Source organism: Phalacrocorax aristotelis, chromosome 21 (assembly GCF_949628215.1).
Source record: "Phalacrocorax aristotelis chromosome 21, bGulAri2.1, whole genome shotgun sequence".
NCBI classification, from domain to species: domain Eukaryota; kingdom Metazoa; phylum Chordata; class Aves; order Suliformes; family Phalacrocoracidae; genus Phalacrocorax; species Phalacrocorax aristotelis.
This window is the reverse complement of record NC_134296.1, coordinates 889,396-906,230: the sequence shown is the minus strand read 5'-3', so window position 1 is coordinate 906,230 and position 16,835 is coordinate 889,396. Positions and strand designations below refer to the sequence as shown.

Below are 16,835 nucleotides of genomic sequence, written 5' to 3'. Positions count from 1 at the left end.
GGAGACGCCCAGAACTTGGCACCATCAAAATGGCTGATTAAGGTATGCGCACTTGGGAGCAGGACCTCCCTCAGCACAGTGACTGGAGACTGCCACACGAATCACTGCCAGCTCTGGTTAAATCTGGTCTTGCATTTGCAGCCCCCTCCCCAGGCTGGGCTAGGCAGCAAGCAGCTGTGGGCACAGGCTGGGAAGGCAGGGTGGCAGAGGAAGGAGAGGACAGGGGGATCCACAGAGTCACACAGCAGGAACACTTTAATGACATGTCCAGCTCTTGCAAGACCCTGCTGGCACAGCATTGTCCTGTCCTGCACCAGCATCCTGGAGACCCAGCCCAAAAATTCTCCTGCAGCTGACAGAGCCCACCAGGACCCCAGGCAGAGAGGGAGAGCAGTGCAGCATTGCTCCAGCAACTCCCTGCAAGCTCCTGATGGGACCGTGCCCTCTGGGCTGCATTGGCACGCGGCTCACAGGTGAGTGGCAGCAATGGTCTTTTGGGAGGGGGCTGCACTGAAGCCTGGGGAGCTGGCTGGTGATGTGGCCAAGGTGGCCTGGGAGGCAGAGCCCTGCGGTGTTTCTCTTCCCTTTAGCAGCTCCACGGCTGCCTTCTCCTCTTCATCCATCTCCAGCTGGCTGCTGGCTGCCATCTTGTCCCTGGTCACTGCTACGAAGGATGGGTCACGGGCCAGACCTGCAAGGCCCCACAGAGCCTGCAGCAGAAGATGGGGTCACAGCCCCATGTGTGCTCAGTCTGCAGAAAGGCACCCTTGCTTCCTTTCCCCTGCTGCCCTCTGCGCTGGCACACACTCGCTGCTCATCCTCATGGCTAAGCTTTGCCCTCCAACCCCCTGCCTTGGCATGAGCACGGCACCCCCGCCAGTCCCTTTCACTCCCTGGCAGCCCTGTCTTTCCCTCTGCCAGGCTGTGCCCCTGCCTTACCTCCTGAATGAGAAAGGTGATGGCTGGGGTGGAGGATGTGCTTGGGTCACTGCTGTCACCCCAGTGGTACCCTGAGCTGGATGCCATTCCTGCCACAGTGCCATCCTCTCCAGGCAGCTGGGCAAGAGGAGCAAAGAGCTGCAGCCCGGCCTTGGGCAATGCCCATGGAAGATCCCTCCCATGTTAATGTGGGGGCTGCAGGTACTGTTCCCAGCCTGGGCACCCACTCCCATCCTGCTGGAGCTCCTGGGTCCCAGGCACCACCCACAATGGGACCATGTGGGCAGAGAGCTGGGAATCAGTCCTTATCTCCTGCCCTGGCACTTGCCAGGCAATGAGGCACTGTGGCCAGCCAAGGACAGCCAGGGGAGTGTGGGAGCAAACCTGACACACCCCTTGTTTCTGCCCTGGCTCTGGAGGCAGCTGGGGACCCAGAAAGTTGTTGCTTTGACCTGTCCCAGCTTGGATGACCACCCCGTGCCCACTGCAGCAGCAGGCTACGGACCTGGCTCCTTCCCCAGGCTGATCAGAAAGGAAAGCTCCAGCAAAGCTGGGTTCATGGTGGGGAGCCCTATAGACCGGCTCCTCCACAGCACGGCTGTGACAGCCTTTCCCAAGGGTGGAGGGAGGTTCTCCCATGTCCCCCACATTGCTGCCTCTGGACATGCGTTGCCTCCTTTACCTCCTGGGGGACAAGGTGCAGCCCCAATGATGGGTGGCCCCCAGAGGTGGCCCCTCGCCTGCTGCTCAGCCTCCGCTGCAGCCTCGCCATGCGTAAGGGGTGGTTGTGCTCTGGGAGAGGGAAAGGTGGGGACATCAGATGGGCACAAGAGTAAGGACACCACTGCCACCCAGAGGAGATCAGCTGGGAACAGGTTAACTAGACCAGGGGAACCAAAGGGTTTAGGGGTTCAGGACCAACTGAAGTCCCAGCACCTGCCCACTATGCCATGCTGGCTCCTACTCACAGTTGGGAAGGAGAAGTATCTGTGGCAACGAGCACGGTCTTGTGGCCCTGCTGTCCAGGGGTGGCCTGTGCCCCCCCAGCCTGAGGTACTGACTCTCTGCTCCATCACCCCAGAGGGTGGGAAGGTGGGAGGAGGGTCTCCTGGAGCTCCCCAGACAGGTTCTGCTGTGCTCGGGGCTCTCAGATAACCTCCAAGTTGCTGGGGTCTGTGCCTCCTCCTCCTGTCTGCCAACATCAGTCCCCTTCCCCTACACCGGCCCTTGGGCTGGTCCCAATCTCCCAGAAGAGGAACAGTGCTGAGACTCACCCCGCGCTGGATGCCTGGATGCTGCAGGCATCATCTTCCTCAGCACCTTGTCCTCGTACTCCATCCTGGCAAGGGCAGGCAGGTGGGTCAGCCTGAGCAGGGACTGTGTGTCCAGACCACCTCCACCCAGGGGTACAGCCCTCCCCACTTTCTCCTTCCTGGGGAATGCAGCTCTGGGGGAGACCAGGAGGGGCACCTGGGATGGATGAACAGGGTGGAGACCCCAAGAAGTAGGATTAAATACATCCTCTTACACTGGTAACCCTTGTCCCTTGTACCTGTGCCCAGGCAGGTACTGGTGGCCCCTCCCTGGGTCTTGGCACTCAGGCATTGGCAGGGAAGGGGGAAGGGTCATGCTTGTGTCCTTGGAGCCTTGCTGTCCGCCTCAGTCCTCACAGCACCAAGATAAAGGAGTGATGGGAAGGACAAGAAGGGCACATAGGGTCACACAGTGATGTGCAGAGCCACACACCAGCCCTGGAGCTACCCTGTACATTCTGGGGACATATCTGGGAGTGCCAGGGTGGGACGCAGGGCCCAGTGAGGCAAGGGCTCTGTCCTCCCTGTCCCCTTGCCTAGGCTCTGCCTTGTACCCCAGGGGCTGAATTTCTGCACAAAGCTCCTGAGTCCATGGAGCCATTTTGTGGAAGTGCTCGATTCCTCCCCTAGTCTGCAGGGACCTCGCTGCTGCAATTCAGCCACTTCTCCAGACCTTACCCATGCTTGAAGAGCCCCTGGGCAGGACCAACGTGCAGCCAGCCACCAGCACAGCTTCGGTGGGAGCCACCAGGCATGGCCTAGCTCTGGCCCTCCTCGCCTGCTCACGCGAGGTTCACCAGCCCTTACCCCTCTAGCCAGTCGTTGCTGTTGGCGTTGTTGACATTGGTGTTGCCTTCCTGGGGGAAGTCATCAAGGAAGACGGGGGAGTCAGGGTCCTCACTGCCCACCTCCATGAACTGCAGGGGCCTCTGGCTGGCCACGTGGGGCTGCAGGAGGGTGCTGGGCTCCATGAAGCTATCGACCTGGCCAAACAAGCCACCTGTCCGCTGCAACCAACAGGGAGGGCATCAGAGGAGGCCTGGACCTCTGGGCTGCTCTGGGGCCACTCTCATGAGAGGAAACACATGGGGGTGCCTGTGGGAACAGCAGTCTCTCTGCTCATCTTTCTGCTTGGCCTTCACAGACTGCACAGTGTTGAAAGCCCGTGTGGGGAAAGTGAGGCACTGAGGGGTGATGGTCATGCAGCAGCACTGGGATGAGAACCAGCCCTGTGCATAACAAATCCTGCCACCACCTCTGTGGGACTGCCTGAGCTGGTGGCACCTCTGGACACAACAGGAGGTACAACACCACAGCTGCTCAGGCTGTCTCAAAGATTCCCAGGGAGTGGGAAGTGAATCTGTTCCTGCCCTGGTGGTGAAGACACCTGAGCTGTCCTGCCTTAGGCTGGCAGAAGGTGTGAATGGGGCCTTCCAAGCCTGTGGGTAAACATTCAGCACATCCCTGCCAGGCACATGAGCAGGGTCCTTGTACAGAAGGGAAACCGAGGCAGAGGGCAGGCTGCCCAGGATGACTCAACAGCATGTCCTGATGCTCAGGGAGAGGAAAGAAGTCCTGAACCATCCTTGTGGTCCACACTGTTTTTCATGGTCAGGCTCACCTCTGTGGACTGTCCTCCAGCTGCTGGTAGCCATGCTGATGAACACATCAAACTGGGGGCTGGGTGGGACCAGCACCACCTGGGGTGCCCCGAGGGCTGCACTCACCCTGTATATCCCTTCCTCCATGGCAGCCTCCACCATTGCTCTTTCCAGCTCCTCCTCAGCAGTCAGGTCCCCAGAGATGGCCCGATGGATTTCAGGAGCAGCTTCTTCTTCAATACTCCTCAGCCCAGCCTGGTGGGGACAAGAAGGTGTGGCTGGATGTGGCCTGGCCCCACTCATCTCGCATTGGACTTTGGAGAGGGAAACACGATGAAGCATGCTCACCTGGTAAGCCATGCTGCCCTGTCAGGTCTCCTACCAGGGACAGCCCATGGGTCGCCCTGCAGCTGGCTGGCTCTGTGCTTGCTGAAACAGCTTCTGGGCTAATGCTGTCCCACCAAGGGGTATGCTAAGGGCAGCCTGACAAAGGGTTGGGCTGGTGATACCCAAGGGCTAGCTGTGCCTTTGCCCCTGATCTGGAGATATCTGACCTGGGGCCTGGCTCTTTTCCTTGCCTGCACCTTTGGAGCCTGGTCTTCTATCTCTACAAGTGATTTCCTCCCTATAAGGTCAGGAGAGGCTTGGGACATCCCAGCTGCTCTGGCCAGGCGCATAAATCCTCTCCCATCCCACCCTGACAGCATCCTTCAGGACTGCTGTGCCTGCTCCTCTGACAGCAGTGGTCCTGCTCAAGATCAGCCACGTCAACCTGTCTCTGCCTGATGTTGCAGTAGGCAATGAGAGATGATACTGAGAGCACCAGGCACCAGAACTATTTGCAACACTGCTGAGGAAAGGGAGAAGGCCCTGGGAACGGAGAAGAGTGGGGCTTAGATGAGCAGCATTTGGCCCAGACATTGGTCTGTGGTGGGGGTTTTCAGGTCTTAAAACTGCTTGATGAGGCATCAGACCTTGCTGAACCTTCTCTGCAGCCAAAGTCAGTGGGACAGAGAGTCAAAGCCCCCTTTGCTTCCAGAGTCACCTGCACCCTGGAGACTTAAGGTCACCCTCATCAGTGGAGCACTCATGGCCAGTTCAGCACTGATTCACCTGGGGCCACCTCATTTCCAGAGCATGAGGCACAAAGATCCCTATTTGTCATTGCAGCTCTGTCTCCCTAAGTCACCCTGGTCTTCCCTGAGCTGGGGGAAGCCTCTGCCCTGATCTGAAGAGCTCCCCACCACACGCTGCCTGACCTTAGGAAGGGTGACCCCTCCAACACCACCCACACGCTACCAACCTGGATCTCCACAGGATTCTTCTTTGGCCGGTACCCGTAATACTCCTCCTGGCGCTTCATGAACTTCCTGAAATGCTCTTGGATGAGGAAAGTAGCATAGAATTTGCCCACTGTCACCTCATCATCTGGAGAGGAGGAAACCAACCTGATGATACTGCCTATCACAAGGCCCCCAGTTGTCAGAGCAGCTGAGACCCCAACCACGTGTTGCTCTGCCCCTCTGGGAAGTACCACCAGATGACATACCTCCAATAGGTGGGATGACCTGGTCCAAAAGCTTCATACTCGTTCGCTTCCAGATTTTTTTGATAATGGCTCTGAGCTCCTCATTGGCCTGCTCAAAGTTACCTGCGAGAAAAGCGAGCAGGACAGAGTGGTTCATTCCCAGGGAATGTGAACATGAGCGAAGACAAAGAATGTGAAAACCTGGCCAGCCTTCTCCAGGGTGTGAGACCTCCTCTCCAGCCTTCCCACCCAGCAAAAATGAGCTTTGTAAGAATAAGGCTTTGATTTTAGCAAAAAGACTTTTACTACAGCGTGAGCCAGACATAGCAAATGGGTGGAGCGTTAGTGCCACCATCTATGTTCTGGTGATCAACAACAGATTTCGACCTCCCCTTTGGTGCTCCCACAGGCTTTACCATTCCTGCTCGCCTGCAATCCCAGTCTGTCCCCATGCGTGCTCCAAGATCTCCTATGCTCCTCCCAGGGCTGCCTGCACCGTGTTGGAGGCCACATTCCCCTCCCCAGTGGGAGGGAATGGACCCGTGCCGTGCTGCTGGAAGATGCCAGCCCCAGTGGCCCGCCACTCCCCAGCTTCGCCTCCTGCCAGAGCTGGCTGCCCCAGCCCAGCGGCAGAGCTGCTCGTGTGATACCACCTGATCTAGAGGCCTGGAAACGAGCTGGTGCAGCATCTTCCCAAAGCAGGGCTTTGCAAACCGTGCTGCTGGCAAGGCAGGGGGCGAAAGCAACTCCGAACCCACCGCACTGCTAAATTCAAAGAGGATCCATCCCTTTTCATTCCAGTCTGAGATTATAAATGCACAGGGAAATGCAAAACTGGAGCGGGTGGTGCTATGCTGGGGGCAGGGGGAGAGCAGACTACACTGAACAGTGCAGGAAGGGAGGCTGGTGGCTGTGCAGCATGGCAGGGACGGGAACAGGGTCAGAACTGCTCCTGAGCTGTTCAGGGTGAAGTTATGCACCTGGGGTGGCATCGCTTCACTCTTCAGGGCTGCAACACATGTTCTCCAGGCTTGGCCTAAGCCGCCTCATGCACGTGCCCACAGTCTCTGGTCCAATGAGACAATTAATGGCATGAAGCCGAGGGTTGCACCAAAGGGTATAGTCCCATAGGCAAGTGCCCTGAGGTCCCTGGACAGAGGTGTATAACCAGCACCCTGCCACACAATGAGAGGATCCCCCCCTTCGGGCCGCAGAGGCAGGCAGGAGCATCACTTACCTTCTGTCTTGATCTTGAGGGCTGTCCTCACCAGCGCAAAGAGGGTTGCATTGAAGGTGACGGTGCCATCACTGTTCAGGGGCATGTTCATGCACACTAGTCGCTGCACAGCAAACCAACTGTGACCCCAGGCAACAGAGCAGGCTGCAGCTCCCCACACACACACAGCTTGTTGCGGCCAGAAGGCAGCCATGCTGGCCGGGGCGAGGCTCTGCTTGGGGCACAGAGCCGCCAGCCAAGGAGCCCTCCCAGCCCTGCCCACTCTGCCCAGGCCCACAGGGTTCTGCACCACCGCTTGGCATGGGCCAGGGGCAGCAACATCACTCATCCTAACAAGCCAGCTAAACCAGACCAAACTGCAGGGACAGCCAGGTCAGATCTGTGGAAATAACCTAACCTGTGGGGCACCGGTGCTACAGGAGAAAATCATAATCATACAATCATTCAGGTTGGAAAAAACCTTTAAGAACATTGAGTCCAACTGTAAATCTGACACTGCCCAGTCCACCACCAAACCATGTCCCAAAGTGCCACATCTACAGGTCTTTTAAATACCTCCAGGGATGGTGACTCTACCCCTCCCCTGGGCAGCCTGTTCCAATGCTTCACAACCCTTTCGGTGAAGAAGTTTCTCCTAATGTGGTTTACATGTGAGCTTCACACAGGCCCTGGGCTTGTGAAGCCAGGAAAAGTGTACTGATGCCTACAGAGCCAGTGATTCCAGCTCCCTCAGTGCTATCAGCCTTTGGAAACAAACTTCTACGGCCCAGTTGATGTGGCCAGGTGCTCAGGCCCAGCATCGCCCTCCTGCACCAGATGCAGATGTGGGGCACCCCAGTATGGCTTGAGAGTCCTGCTGCACTGAGGGCTCCAGGCTGGGCAGAGACCAGTGCACCAGTCCCACCCCTCTTGGGGTGGCGGGGAGCACAGGCAAGTCCTTGTCTTCAAGACCCTGAAACACATCAGCTCCATGCAGGTTAAGAGCACCTCTCCTTGCCCCCAGAATACTCCCCTCCATTAAACACTGGAGCTCAAAGCATGCATATAAAACATGACACTGGGAAGTTGGATGGATTGTCACCCTCAGCCTCCCTGGGGATGATGCAGGGACAGCTTGGGGAAGGTGTCCCTGTGCCCACACACCCTGCCATGCCCTGGCTTTTACCTTACAAGCTACGCGGTGTGGGCAGAACTTCCCGAAGCCCAGGGGAGGCTGGATACGTCTCAGCAGAGTCACCACATCCAAGTGTTTGATCCTCCCCCTGTGGAGCAACAGTCTGCATCAGCAGTGTGGTGGCAGACATGGGGGATGGTAGTTCGGGCAGGGGCCAAGTGGGTTTATCCTCGTGGCCTGCCCCGTGCTCCTGTGGTGAGCAAATCCCTACACTTCCCTGTGCTCCTCTTGGGGAAATCAGCTGACCCCCATGGCACCGGACAGCAGATAAAGGTGTGCAGTGGCATGGGAAGAGTTGGCAGCATCACCAGGGCTGGATGAAGGAGGGACTGGAAGTCTCATGTCCCCAAATATCCCGATGGCTTGTATCAGCTGTGGAACATGCTGGCAAGTCCACATCTACCTCTGAGATGCTGGGATCTAACTCTTAGGCAGTGCCACAGCTCACACTGCCAAGCACGTCTCAGGGCAGCCCACCCCAGGCTCCCCATGGACCACCCCCTCTGTGCCACTCACCCCCTGTCACTCACTTGGCCTCGGGGTCGTACTCAGCCCAGATCCGTTTGAACTCATCCAGGTGGTGGGGCCCAAGGATGGACCAGTCACGTGTGAGGTAGTCAAAGTTGTCCATGATGACAGCCACAAAGAGGTTAATGATCTGATGGCAGAGGAGCGGTTGTGAAAGACGCAGGTTAGGGCAGGGCCAAGCACTCAGCAGGTCCCTGGGCAGAGGGACAGCGACTGCCCTCACAGCTGGCAGCACCGAGCCGGGCAGTGGGAAAACAAGAGGCAGTTTGGGTTCCCCTGGGGCCAGGCCATGCTGTGGGTCACCCCATGCAGGGATGGGCCTCCCACCCAAGGATATCATGTGAAAGGCTGCAGCACGCACAGGACATCTCTTCCATCTCCACCCTTGCAAGAGCCAACACAGACACATCTGGATGGCAGCACGTGGGGGCTGTGGGACGGAACTAACAGGGGATCCTGGGTCCCACGGGAGTGTGGTGCCAGGTTTGCAGCATGGCTGGATAGATGGGCTGGATAATGCCGCTAGGAAGAGGGTGCTGTGGGCTCAGCCCCACAAGAGGCAAGTCTAACTCAACACCAGGGGCTGCCTAGGGACAGGATGGGGGTACCAAAGGGAGCCCCATGGGAGCCAGCATACCAGGAAGGCACAGAGCATGTAGAAGCTGATGAAATAGAAGTAGGCGAAGCCCGTGCCGCAGGTGTACTCCTCGCCCTCAGCAAAGTCTGACTCGGGGTCGCACAGCTTGCCGTAGCTGCAGTCCAGCAGGATCTCCTGCCAGGCCTCGCCAGTTGCACACCTGGGGAGAGGGGATGCCTGCTGGTCCCTGCCTGTCCTGGACATGAGCCGGGCATGCAGGGAAGGCTGTGCCCAGCCCAGCGCACAGGGGAATGCGAAGCCACTGGGAAAGGATCGGTCAGGCTCCTGGGCTTGCTATGCTGCTGTCAGGAGTCTCTATTGAAAGCTCCAAAGTGAAGTGTTTGGAGTCAAGGAAAGCCTTGGGCTGGGCTTTTGCTTCCCCTTGAGTTTCCTCACAATTCACAAATTAAAATCCAGCCTAGGAAGGAAACATTCAGAATAGAAACCCCAAAGTGCCCCTCTCTCCTGCAGCTCAGCCATACCAGGTAAACCAACAGCCACTCCCAAAATGCTTCCACTGCTGCAAGAGATTTTTCTGTAGGGAAAAAAGAAATCAACTGCAGAAATGCAGGTTTCCCTTTCTCCAAGCTGGTGGGCTCCCAGGCTGATGCAGAGCCTAGCTCCCTTCTAGAGCTGCTTGCTCGCCATGACAAGACTGACCTGAAGAGCAGCAGCACAGCTTGTGGAAAGGTTTGGAAGTTGTTGTTTCGGTTGATCTGGGTCCCGTCCACCATGGCAATCTTCCCAAACATCTGTAAATCACATTGTCAGACACCCAGCACCCTTTCTCAGGCACTGGACACTCTCCAGAGCACCCTGAGCCCTCTTCCTCTTGTTTATTTGGCTTTGAGTGTTCCCAAAATAAACTGAGACAGGGGTGTGGGTGCTCTGGGGCTCATGAACTCCTTGGACGTTCCTGCCTATGCTGAAAATGCCCCTGTTTACACTATACTTTATGTGTGCCAAGGAGACTTGGTCTTATGAACCAGGCACAAGCACTGGTACCTGTGTGTCTAGGTTGTGCTGTTGACTCCAAAAGTGCTATTTGCTGCATGCCTCAGTTTCCCTAGCTGCAGCCTGGGGATGGGAGGAGGCTGCTGGGGCTGTAAGCATCCATGGAGACCAGGGTAAAATGGTTCCATCATGTGAAAAGTCCCAGGGAGTGCCCGGCAGAGGGCCTAGTCCCATCTCCCCAGTCACCATCAGGCTCAGGGCATCTGTTCAAGACCAAATCCCACACCTGTGCCTCTCACCTGCATGCCGATCACAGCATAGATGAAAAAAAGCATCACAATCAGTAGGGCTACGTAGGGCAGAGCCTGTGACAAAAAGACCATGGTTTGTGTGAGGCACCAGCCCAGCATCAAGGCAACCCAGAGACAGGAGGTTGGGTCTGGAGCTCCTGCATGAGGCCAGCACCCAGGCCTCCCTGTGGGGAGGGGACAGCTTACTTTCTGTCTGTCCCTCTAACCACCTTCCCACTAGCCCCACTCTCCAGTTAGAATCATAGAATCATTAAGGTTGGAAAAGACCTCTAGGATCATCAAGTCCAAATGTCAACCCAACACCACCATGTCTCCTAAACCATGCCCTGAAGTGCCATGTCTACATGTCTTTTAAATACCTCCAGGGATGGAGGCTTATGCCAACCCCCAAGGGAGCACCGGGTTTTTGCAGCTGGGATGAAGGCTGAGCACAACTCCGGGCTCAGCCCAGAGCTGAGGGAGCTGCCAGGCGCAGGGGCTGTGTGCTGAGACGCTGCAGCATGCCCCTGAGCTACCCATTTGTGTGTCCCAGCCTTGCTGGGACCAGGCCTGATGTGCCCGGGCAGGCCCTGCCTTCTTGCCCAGCCCAGCGGTGTCTCAGGCTCTGTCACAGGGTGGTGTCAGCCAGGCAGCCCCCCCACCCATACAGGCAATGTTCTCCTACACAGCACAAGCCCCTGGTCCAGTGTGAGGCCAGCAGCCTGCCAGCACTGGAGCTTTCACCCTCTGCCTGGTGAAAGCAGACTGCTCGCCCATCCAGCCTGAGGATCAGAGCTTGATGCCAGCCCAGGGTATGGGCGGGAAGCAGTGTTCCTCACACACCTGGAAGGACTTGATGAAGGTCCACAGGAGGGTCCTGACACCTTCCCCCCGGCTCAGCAGCTTCACCAGCCGCATCACCCGGAACAGTCGGAAGAAAGTGATGGAGACACGGGAGTTGTCATCGGAGTCCTGCAGGCAGAGCACAACACTTGGAGGGCAGCTTGGAGGAGCTGATGCCTCCAGGCAGACAAGGGAGGGTCCTGGAGGGGGAAGGGTAACAAGACTCCCCCCAGGCACTAGTCATGGTCCCCACAGCCCTTGCCTGCACAGAGGACCAGACAGTAAAGGGGATGTGCTGGCTCTTTCCCTCCAACCTTCCCAATGAGCTCATCCCCCCGGCCCCATTGTCTCTCATCTCTGCCCACCCTGGGCTGCTTGGGGATACCTGGTTATAGGTATGAGAGCAATCCCATTAGCTAGGGGGATGGGACACTGCAGGGAGAAAGGCATGCTGTAACGCAGGCCGGGAGAGCTGTGCTGTCCACTACATGCCAGACAGGGCCACCCAAGGACAGCCTCAGGTCCCTTCAGGCTCTCGCCCAGCACATACCATAAGGGCTCCCACCTCATGCCCTATTTGTAAGGTAAGCTGTAGGCCAGGCACAAGGCACACAAAGGGTTAATGATGGCTGTTTAATCACAGAAAGCTTGTTTTGAGGATGTCCCGGAAGGGCTTTCATGGACCAAAGAAGGGACTGAAGGCAGGGTGGTTCTGGGGGGGTGCTGCCCAGTGCCACCCTTACCTGCAGTGATGCCTTCTCTCTTGGGGTGGCTGCAGGCCCCCCTTGGAGGGGTGATCAGCCATGTCCCAGGGCTGGGGACTCCTGTGTTCAGGGCAGAGCAGGCAGGAGCAAGGGAGCCAGCAGGCACAGCTCCTGGGCTCAAAGGGCCAGGTTTTGTCTGGCAGCACCTGGGACACTGGCAGCTGGAGATCTTGGGGGCTTGGTCACCTGCTCCCTTGGTTGCTCCAGCACGGCACAGCCTCAGCCCCAGCCACTGCCACCAGAAACCATGAGCAAACCCTCCTGGCCTCTGCCAGGCACTGTCCATCCTGTCTCCAGCACCCCTTGGGATGACTTTCCCACTGCCCCCTCAACCTCCGAGAGCTGTTCTGCTGCCACTGGCTCCCCCTTGCTCCCATCACCCAGCCCACCCACTCCCAGGTATTTTAGGGCAACAAAACCCAGCTGCAAACATCCCTCCCAGCAGCTCCAACTTCCCCAGTCTGGCATTTCTGAGTTCCCAGGGCTGCACTAGAAAACACCGTCTCCTCTCCCCACCCCTCTTTCTTTTGCCTTTCACTCTCCTAGTGCCTAGCACCTGCCCAGAGAGCAGGTTGGTCTGGAACATCTCATCAGCTCCAGTGCACCATGTCCCCACTGCTGGCACCTGGGCAGTGCCCAGTAAGGCCAGCTTGCTCTTTGCAGTTCCCAGCACCAGGGCCCTGCGACCCCTGGGAAGATGCTCCAGCGTGTGGGACCCTGCACCAGCCTCTCCCCATTTTCAGAGCCCTATGGGAGCTCCTGTGGGCCAACCCAGGGCACCCCCATCCCACTGCACCCCCATGGTGGTCTCAGCCATGAGCACAGGGCTTGGCCCACTCATCCCCCTGGCACATGTGGGCAGCAGCCATGAGGCACAGCCAGCTCCCTGGGGGAAGGCACTGCATGAGTCGCCCCTCTAACCATTCCTCCAACTAACAGTGTCAGAGGCTGCATTTGCGCAGGCAAATCCCTTCAGGCCTTATACAGATGGGGTGAACCAAGGCCAAGAGTCCTGCCTTCAACAGCGAGGGACACCTTTGCTAGATGCTCCATTGAGGTCACATAATGCAGTGCGGGGGGTGGGATGGTGGAGGGCAGGGCTGGGCCAGCAGATGGATCCAGGAGTGCTGGTGAACAGCCCGGCACATCTCACGGTGGGAATGGGTGTCTGTGTGTGGTGTGTCTTGCCCCAAGTACTCCTCAGCAAGGGGAGAGCTACATCCCAGAGGGAGCACCTGGGTCTGGTGTGTTTTAATGGCATGCAGGACACGTGCACACTAGCCACAGGCACACCGGCACGGCCACAGGCAGCAAAGGGGAGAGAGGTGCACCGCAAGCACATGCAGCTGATATTTACAATGCCATCACAGCCTCCGCTGAGGCAGTACAATCCACCACTGGATGCAAGAACAGTCTGTCAAGAGAATAAGAGAGTCAGCAGAAGTGAGGCAGGAATGACAGGGAGGGAGGGATGGGTTGTTGCAGAAGATGCAGAAGAGAGTAAGATGGAAATCGGGGACAAGAGGATGTGGCTGAAAGACGAGCATAGGGGAATGGCAGGCAGAGACCCGCTGTCACTTGGGCTCACGGACAAGGTGACGTGACCTCTGAGGGGCAGAGGCAGCACATGGATGGACAGGGAAACACACTGATCACAAGGGACTTACCCACTTCTGTGCCCGACTGCAACCCACCTGCTGTGATGTATACATCTGGGGCAGGGGTGTTTGGGCCAGGAAATCTGGGCTAAAGCTCAGGACTGTAATTTTCCTGCATCCTATGGTCATCCCCAGGTCAGGCCCAGGACTGTGACAGGTAGGATCTGCAGGCAAGCTGCCCAGCTCAAGCCAACCCACAGCTCCTCCGCAGCAAGTTGGGCTGCTCTCAGCATGGCTGCTTAAATACCAAGATGAAATCAGGTGAAATGGGAGTGAGCACTGAGACTGGTAGTCCCATATGTCGGGAGGAGGCACATCACTGCCTGGCACTGTTCACCCACTGAGGAGGCAGGAACTGCTGCTCTCTGTGCACATCAGCACATGAAGACACACACAGAGCACACACGTTCACACACAGAGGAGTGCTCACCCCCCCACACACATGCACACAAACCCTTGAGGCTCCTCAAAGCTAGCCAGAGACACGCTCCTCCCTGCAGAAGGCCTGGGATACTCTGGGGTGGGGGGACTCCTTCCCGGCACAGATACCAACACCTGACCCTCAGTGGGGTGGCCCAGCTCCGGTGTCCCCTGCACAGACCAGGCTTGTTCCGGGGGTACCAGCCAGCGATTGCAGGAGGCTTTGGGTAGGCTGGGAGGGTTGGCCCTTGCAAAGGGGCTGAGCATGGACAATGCCAGCCCCTACACTTCAGAGCTTGGGGTAGCACTGCCAGAGGGGCCCTCACCCCTACTTCCCTCTTGCCCCAGACCCCTCAATACCCCCTGGGATTTGGGGGAAATCAATGATTGAACAGCCATGAGGATCTGGCTGTGGTGGCTACCAGAGGGCTCCTGACAGCACAACTCTCCCCACAGCATCACCCTGACAGCCACACACACAGACAGGAAGGAGGAGAAAAGAGGCAGAATTGAAAGAGACAAGAGGAGAGGACAGACTTTGCAAACCAGAGTCGAGTGCCTGGGTGCCACCAGGAACGGCTTGGCTGCTGTGAGGCATCACCCACCACTCCTGCACCACAGTGCAGGCTTGTTTCGTGAAGGCCACCCTCCACCAAAACACTGCAGCCCCCAAGGTCTGCTTGTACCGGCAAGTGATCTATGGCAGCTGCTGTGGCTGCAAACCGCTCCTGGGGACCAGAGGTAACAGACCTACCTTGCAGTGATCTCTCAGCAGGGAGGAGACTTACCAAAAGGTTGCCCCTCTGCCTCCTAATCCCCCTGCACATCACCAGCTGGCTGGGAAAAGCTTGGTGGTGCTTGGAGAGATGTGGGCTAGATGGGAAAGAAAGCACATGGAGGAGGTAGGGGAGCCATGGCGGGGCTCTGCTCTCAGGAGGGGACACAGATGGTCCCAGGAGCATGAGACCTGCCAGAGCAGGACTGCCTGTGACAAAGGTCCCTGAAGAGATTGGAGGACTGGGAGAAGAGACCAGCGCTCTTAGTGCCCCAGCACCTACACCTAGGGGAGAGGACCAGGGAAGCTCAGGCCATATAGGACCATTCTTGAAATCCTGCCTGGCCTTCTGCACAGCCCTGCCACTGACAAAGGTGTTGTGGCACACAGAGCACAGCACCTGGGTCAGTCCCTGCCAGCCCAGCCAGGGCACCAGACCCCTCCGCGTGCCTGTGACCTGTGTCCCTGTGCATCCCCACAGACCCAGGGCGGAGCACCAGCAGTACCTTAGCATCTGTGCCAACTGGCCCAGCCTCTTGCTCCACATGGACTGAAAATCTCTGTCCCTGTGGCAAGGCCTTGAGCACCCTTTGAACTTCATTTCTGACTGACAACAGGATGGGGAAGGAGGTAGTGCAGCAGGACATGATACCCTACAGGCAATGGGGAACCAGGTCACAGGTGCAGAGAGCTGGGAGGCCAAGGATGGGGTCCCGGAGGACATGGTGACAGATGAAAGCTGCTGGCACTGGCATGAAATCTCCCAGATTGTCAAGGCTGAGAAGCCCAGAGGCTCAGGGGACAGCACTGTCGATGTGCAGGGCTGTGCAGGGAGGAACATGTTGCTGTCACGGGGGAGGAAGGTGGATGGTTTTGCTCATTCCAGCTCTGTGAGGCCTGGGCCACCCTCCAGAGAAGAAGGCGACCACCACCAAGGGCCCCTGAACACCCTCTTCTCCACAGCACAGAGAATGGCTGAAGGCTACTCTGCACAGAGGTGGCAGCGGCAAGTAGCTCTGCCAGATACAGCCCTGCGGTGCACCAGAGCTGGCAAGCCCTGTCCCCAGGAAGAGGAGGCATGTGAAGTCACTAGAGAGGGTTAATCTATAATCTACGTGATCCTACATCTGCTTCTGGAGTTACCATCAGACCTGCTAAATGCAGCGCATGCCCTGCCGGCGCAGAGGGGCATTTTCAGTGCTAGACACAGCGTGCCGATGTCCCAGTGCTGTGAAAGGCAGTGGGATGCTGGCTTCCTAGCACTGCTCTGAAAACGCTCCCAGCAGAGTGCTTAGCATACAGCCACTGCCTGCAGCCACCCAGCCATGGAGTGTATATGGTGTAGAGCTTCTGAAATAGTGTATCGAGCACACACGTGCACACATATACAGTCAGTATGTGTATATGTATGGATCACTGTACAAAGTGACACATGCAAAGCAAATGTCTTGAAATTTGTGTGAAATTTGTGCTCCCCTGGCATAGGACAGCAGTGTCCTGTGGGTACTGGGAGCTGTGGGAATCCTTTTTCTTCCCACCTGCACCGATCCAAGGCTGGACGCGTGGGTGACTGCCTCTCTGGGTGTGTGCACAAGGAAGACAGGCAGGGTGAGTGGGCAGGGGCTGGCAAGTGTCCTGCTGCTCACGGTCCAGCCCTGAGTTAGTAGACTGTTTTCCATAGGATACCAGTGCCTACAGGCTCAGGGGAAGGGAGGGGAGGGGTCAGTGTGACATGATGGCTGGCTGGGAATTGTCCCCTATATTTAAACAGTGCTTTAAGGTCCATAGGGCCTCGGCTGTGGTCTCCACACACTCATGCCATGTGCTGATCCTGGCTTGTCCCTCCTCAAAACCAAGGAGAGCAGGGAGAGAGGAGAGGACACCGACACTCTGCAGAGCTGGACACCACACCAGCACCCCTGTCTCGCCTCAGGGCAGGTGCTGTGGCACAGCCTCGGGTGGGTGCTGGCAGCGGTGCTCTGCAGGGACACCCTTGTGCCGAGCAGCCTGACACTTACATCAATCTCACTGAGGATGACATCAATGATGCTGCCAATCACTATGAGGAAGTCAAAGACGTTCCAGGGGTCCCCGAAGTAGCCCTGCCAGGGAAAAGCCAGAGAGGAGGTGTGATCATCCAAGGGTTAAGTGAAGGAGGAGACAGATGCGGGAGC

The 16,835-nt window shown here is 57.5% G+C and overlaps 1 protein-coding gene across 17 annotated transcripts in view; it reads right to left on the bottom strand.

Moving 5' to 3' along the window:
* Nucleotides 1-237: 237 nt before the first annotated feature.
* Nucleotides 238-16,835, bottom strand: part of LOC142067399 (voltage-dependent L-type calcium channel subunit alpha-1S-like) — a 50,509-nt gene continuing 33,911 nt past the window's right edge. For 4 of the 17 annotated variants that reach the window (XM_075115992.1, XM_075115998.1, XM_075115991.1 and 1 more), the window contains 17 exons: nt 16,680-16,763; nt 13,166-13,222; nt 11,045-11,173; nt 10,211-10,276; nt 9,618-9,709; nt 8,958-9,117; nt 8,323-8,450; nt 7,784-7,880; nt 6,619-6,721; nt 5,403-5,504; nt 5,157-5,281; nt 3,980-4,108; nt 3,060-3,259; nt 2,214-2,278; nt 1,622-1,731; nt 940-1,056; nt 238-710 (listed from right to left, as the gene is read on the bottom strand). In XM_075115992.1, coding sequence (XP_074972093.1) covers nt 468-710; nt 940-1,056; nt 1,622-1,731; nt 2,214-2,278; nt 3,060-3,259; nt 3,980-4,108; nt 5,157-5,281; nt 5,403-5,504; nt 6,619-6,721; nt 7,784-7,880; nt 8,323-8,450; nt 8,958-9,117; nt 9,618-9,709; nt 10,211-10,276; nt 11,045-11,173; nt 13,166-13,222; nt 16,680-16,763 — 2,007 coding nt within the window. In that variant the 3' untranslated portion in view covers nt 238-467. The remainder of the gene's footprint in view (nt 711-939; nt 1,057-1,621; nt 1,732-2,213; nt 2,279-3,059; nt 3,260-3,979; nt 4,109-5,156; nt 5,282-5,402; nt 5,505-6,618; nt 6,722-7,783; nt 7,881-8,322; nt 8,451-8,957; nt 9,118-9,617; nt 9,710-10,210; nt 10,277-11,044; nt 11,174-13,165; nt 13,223-16,679; nt 16,764-16,835) is intronic. The other 13 variants (XM_075115997.1, XM_075115999.1, XM_075115995.1 and 10 more) reach the window with 13 other exon arrangements.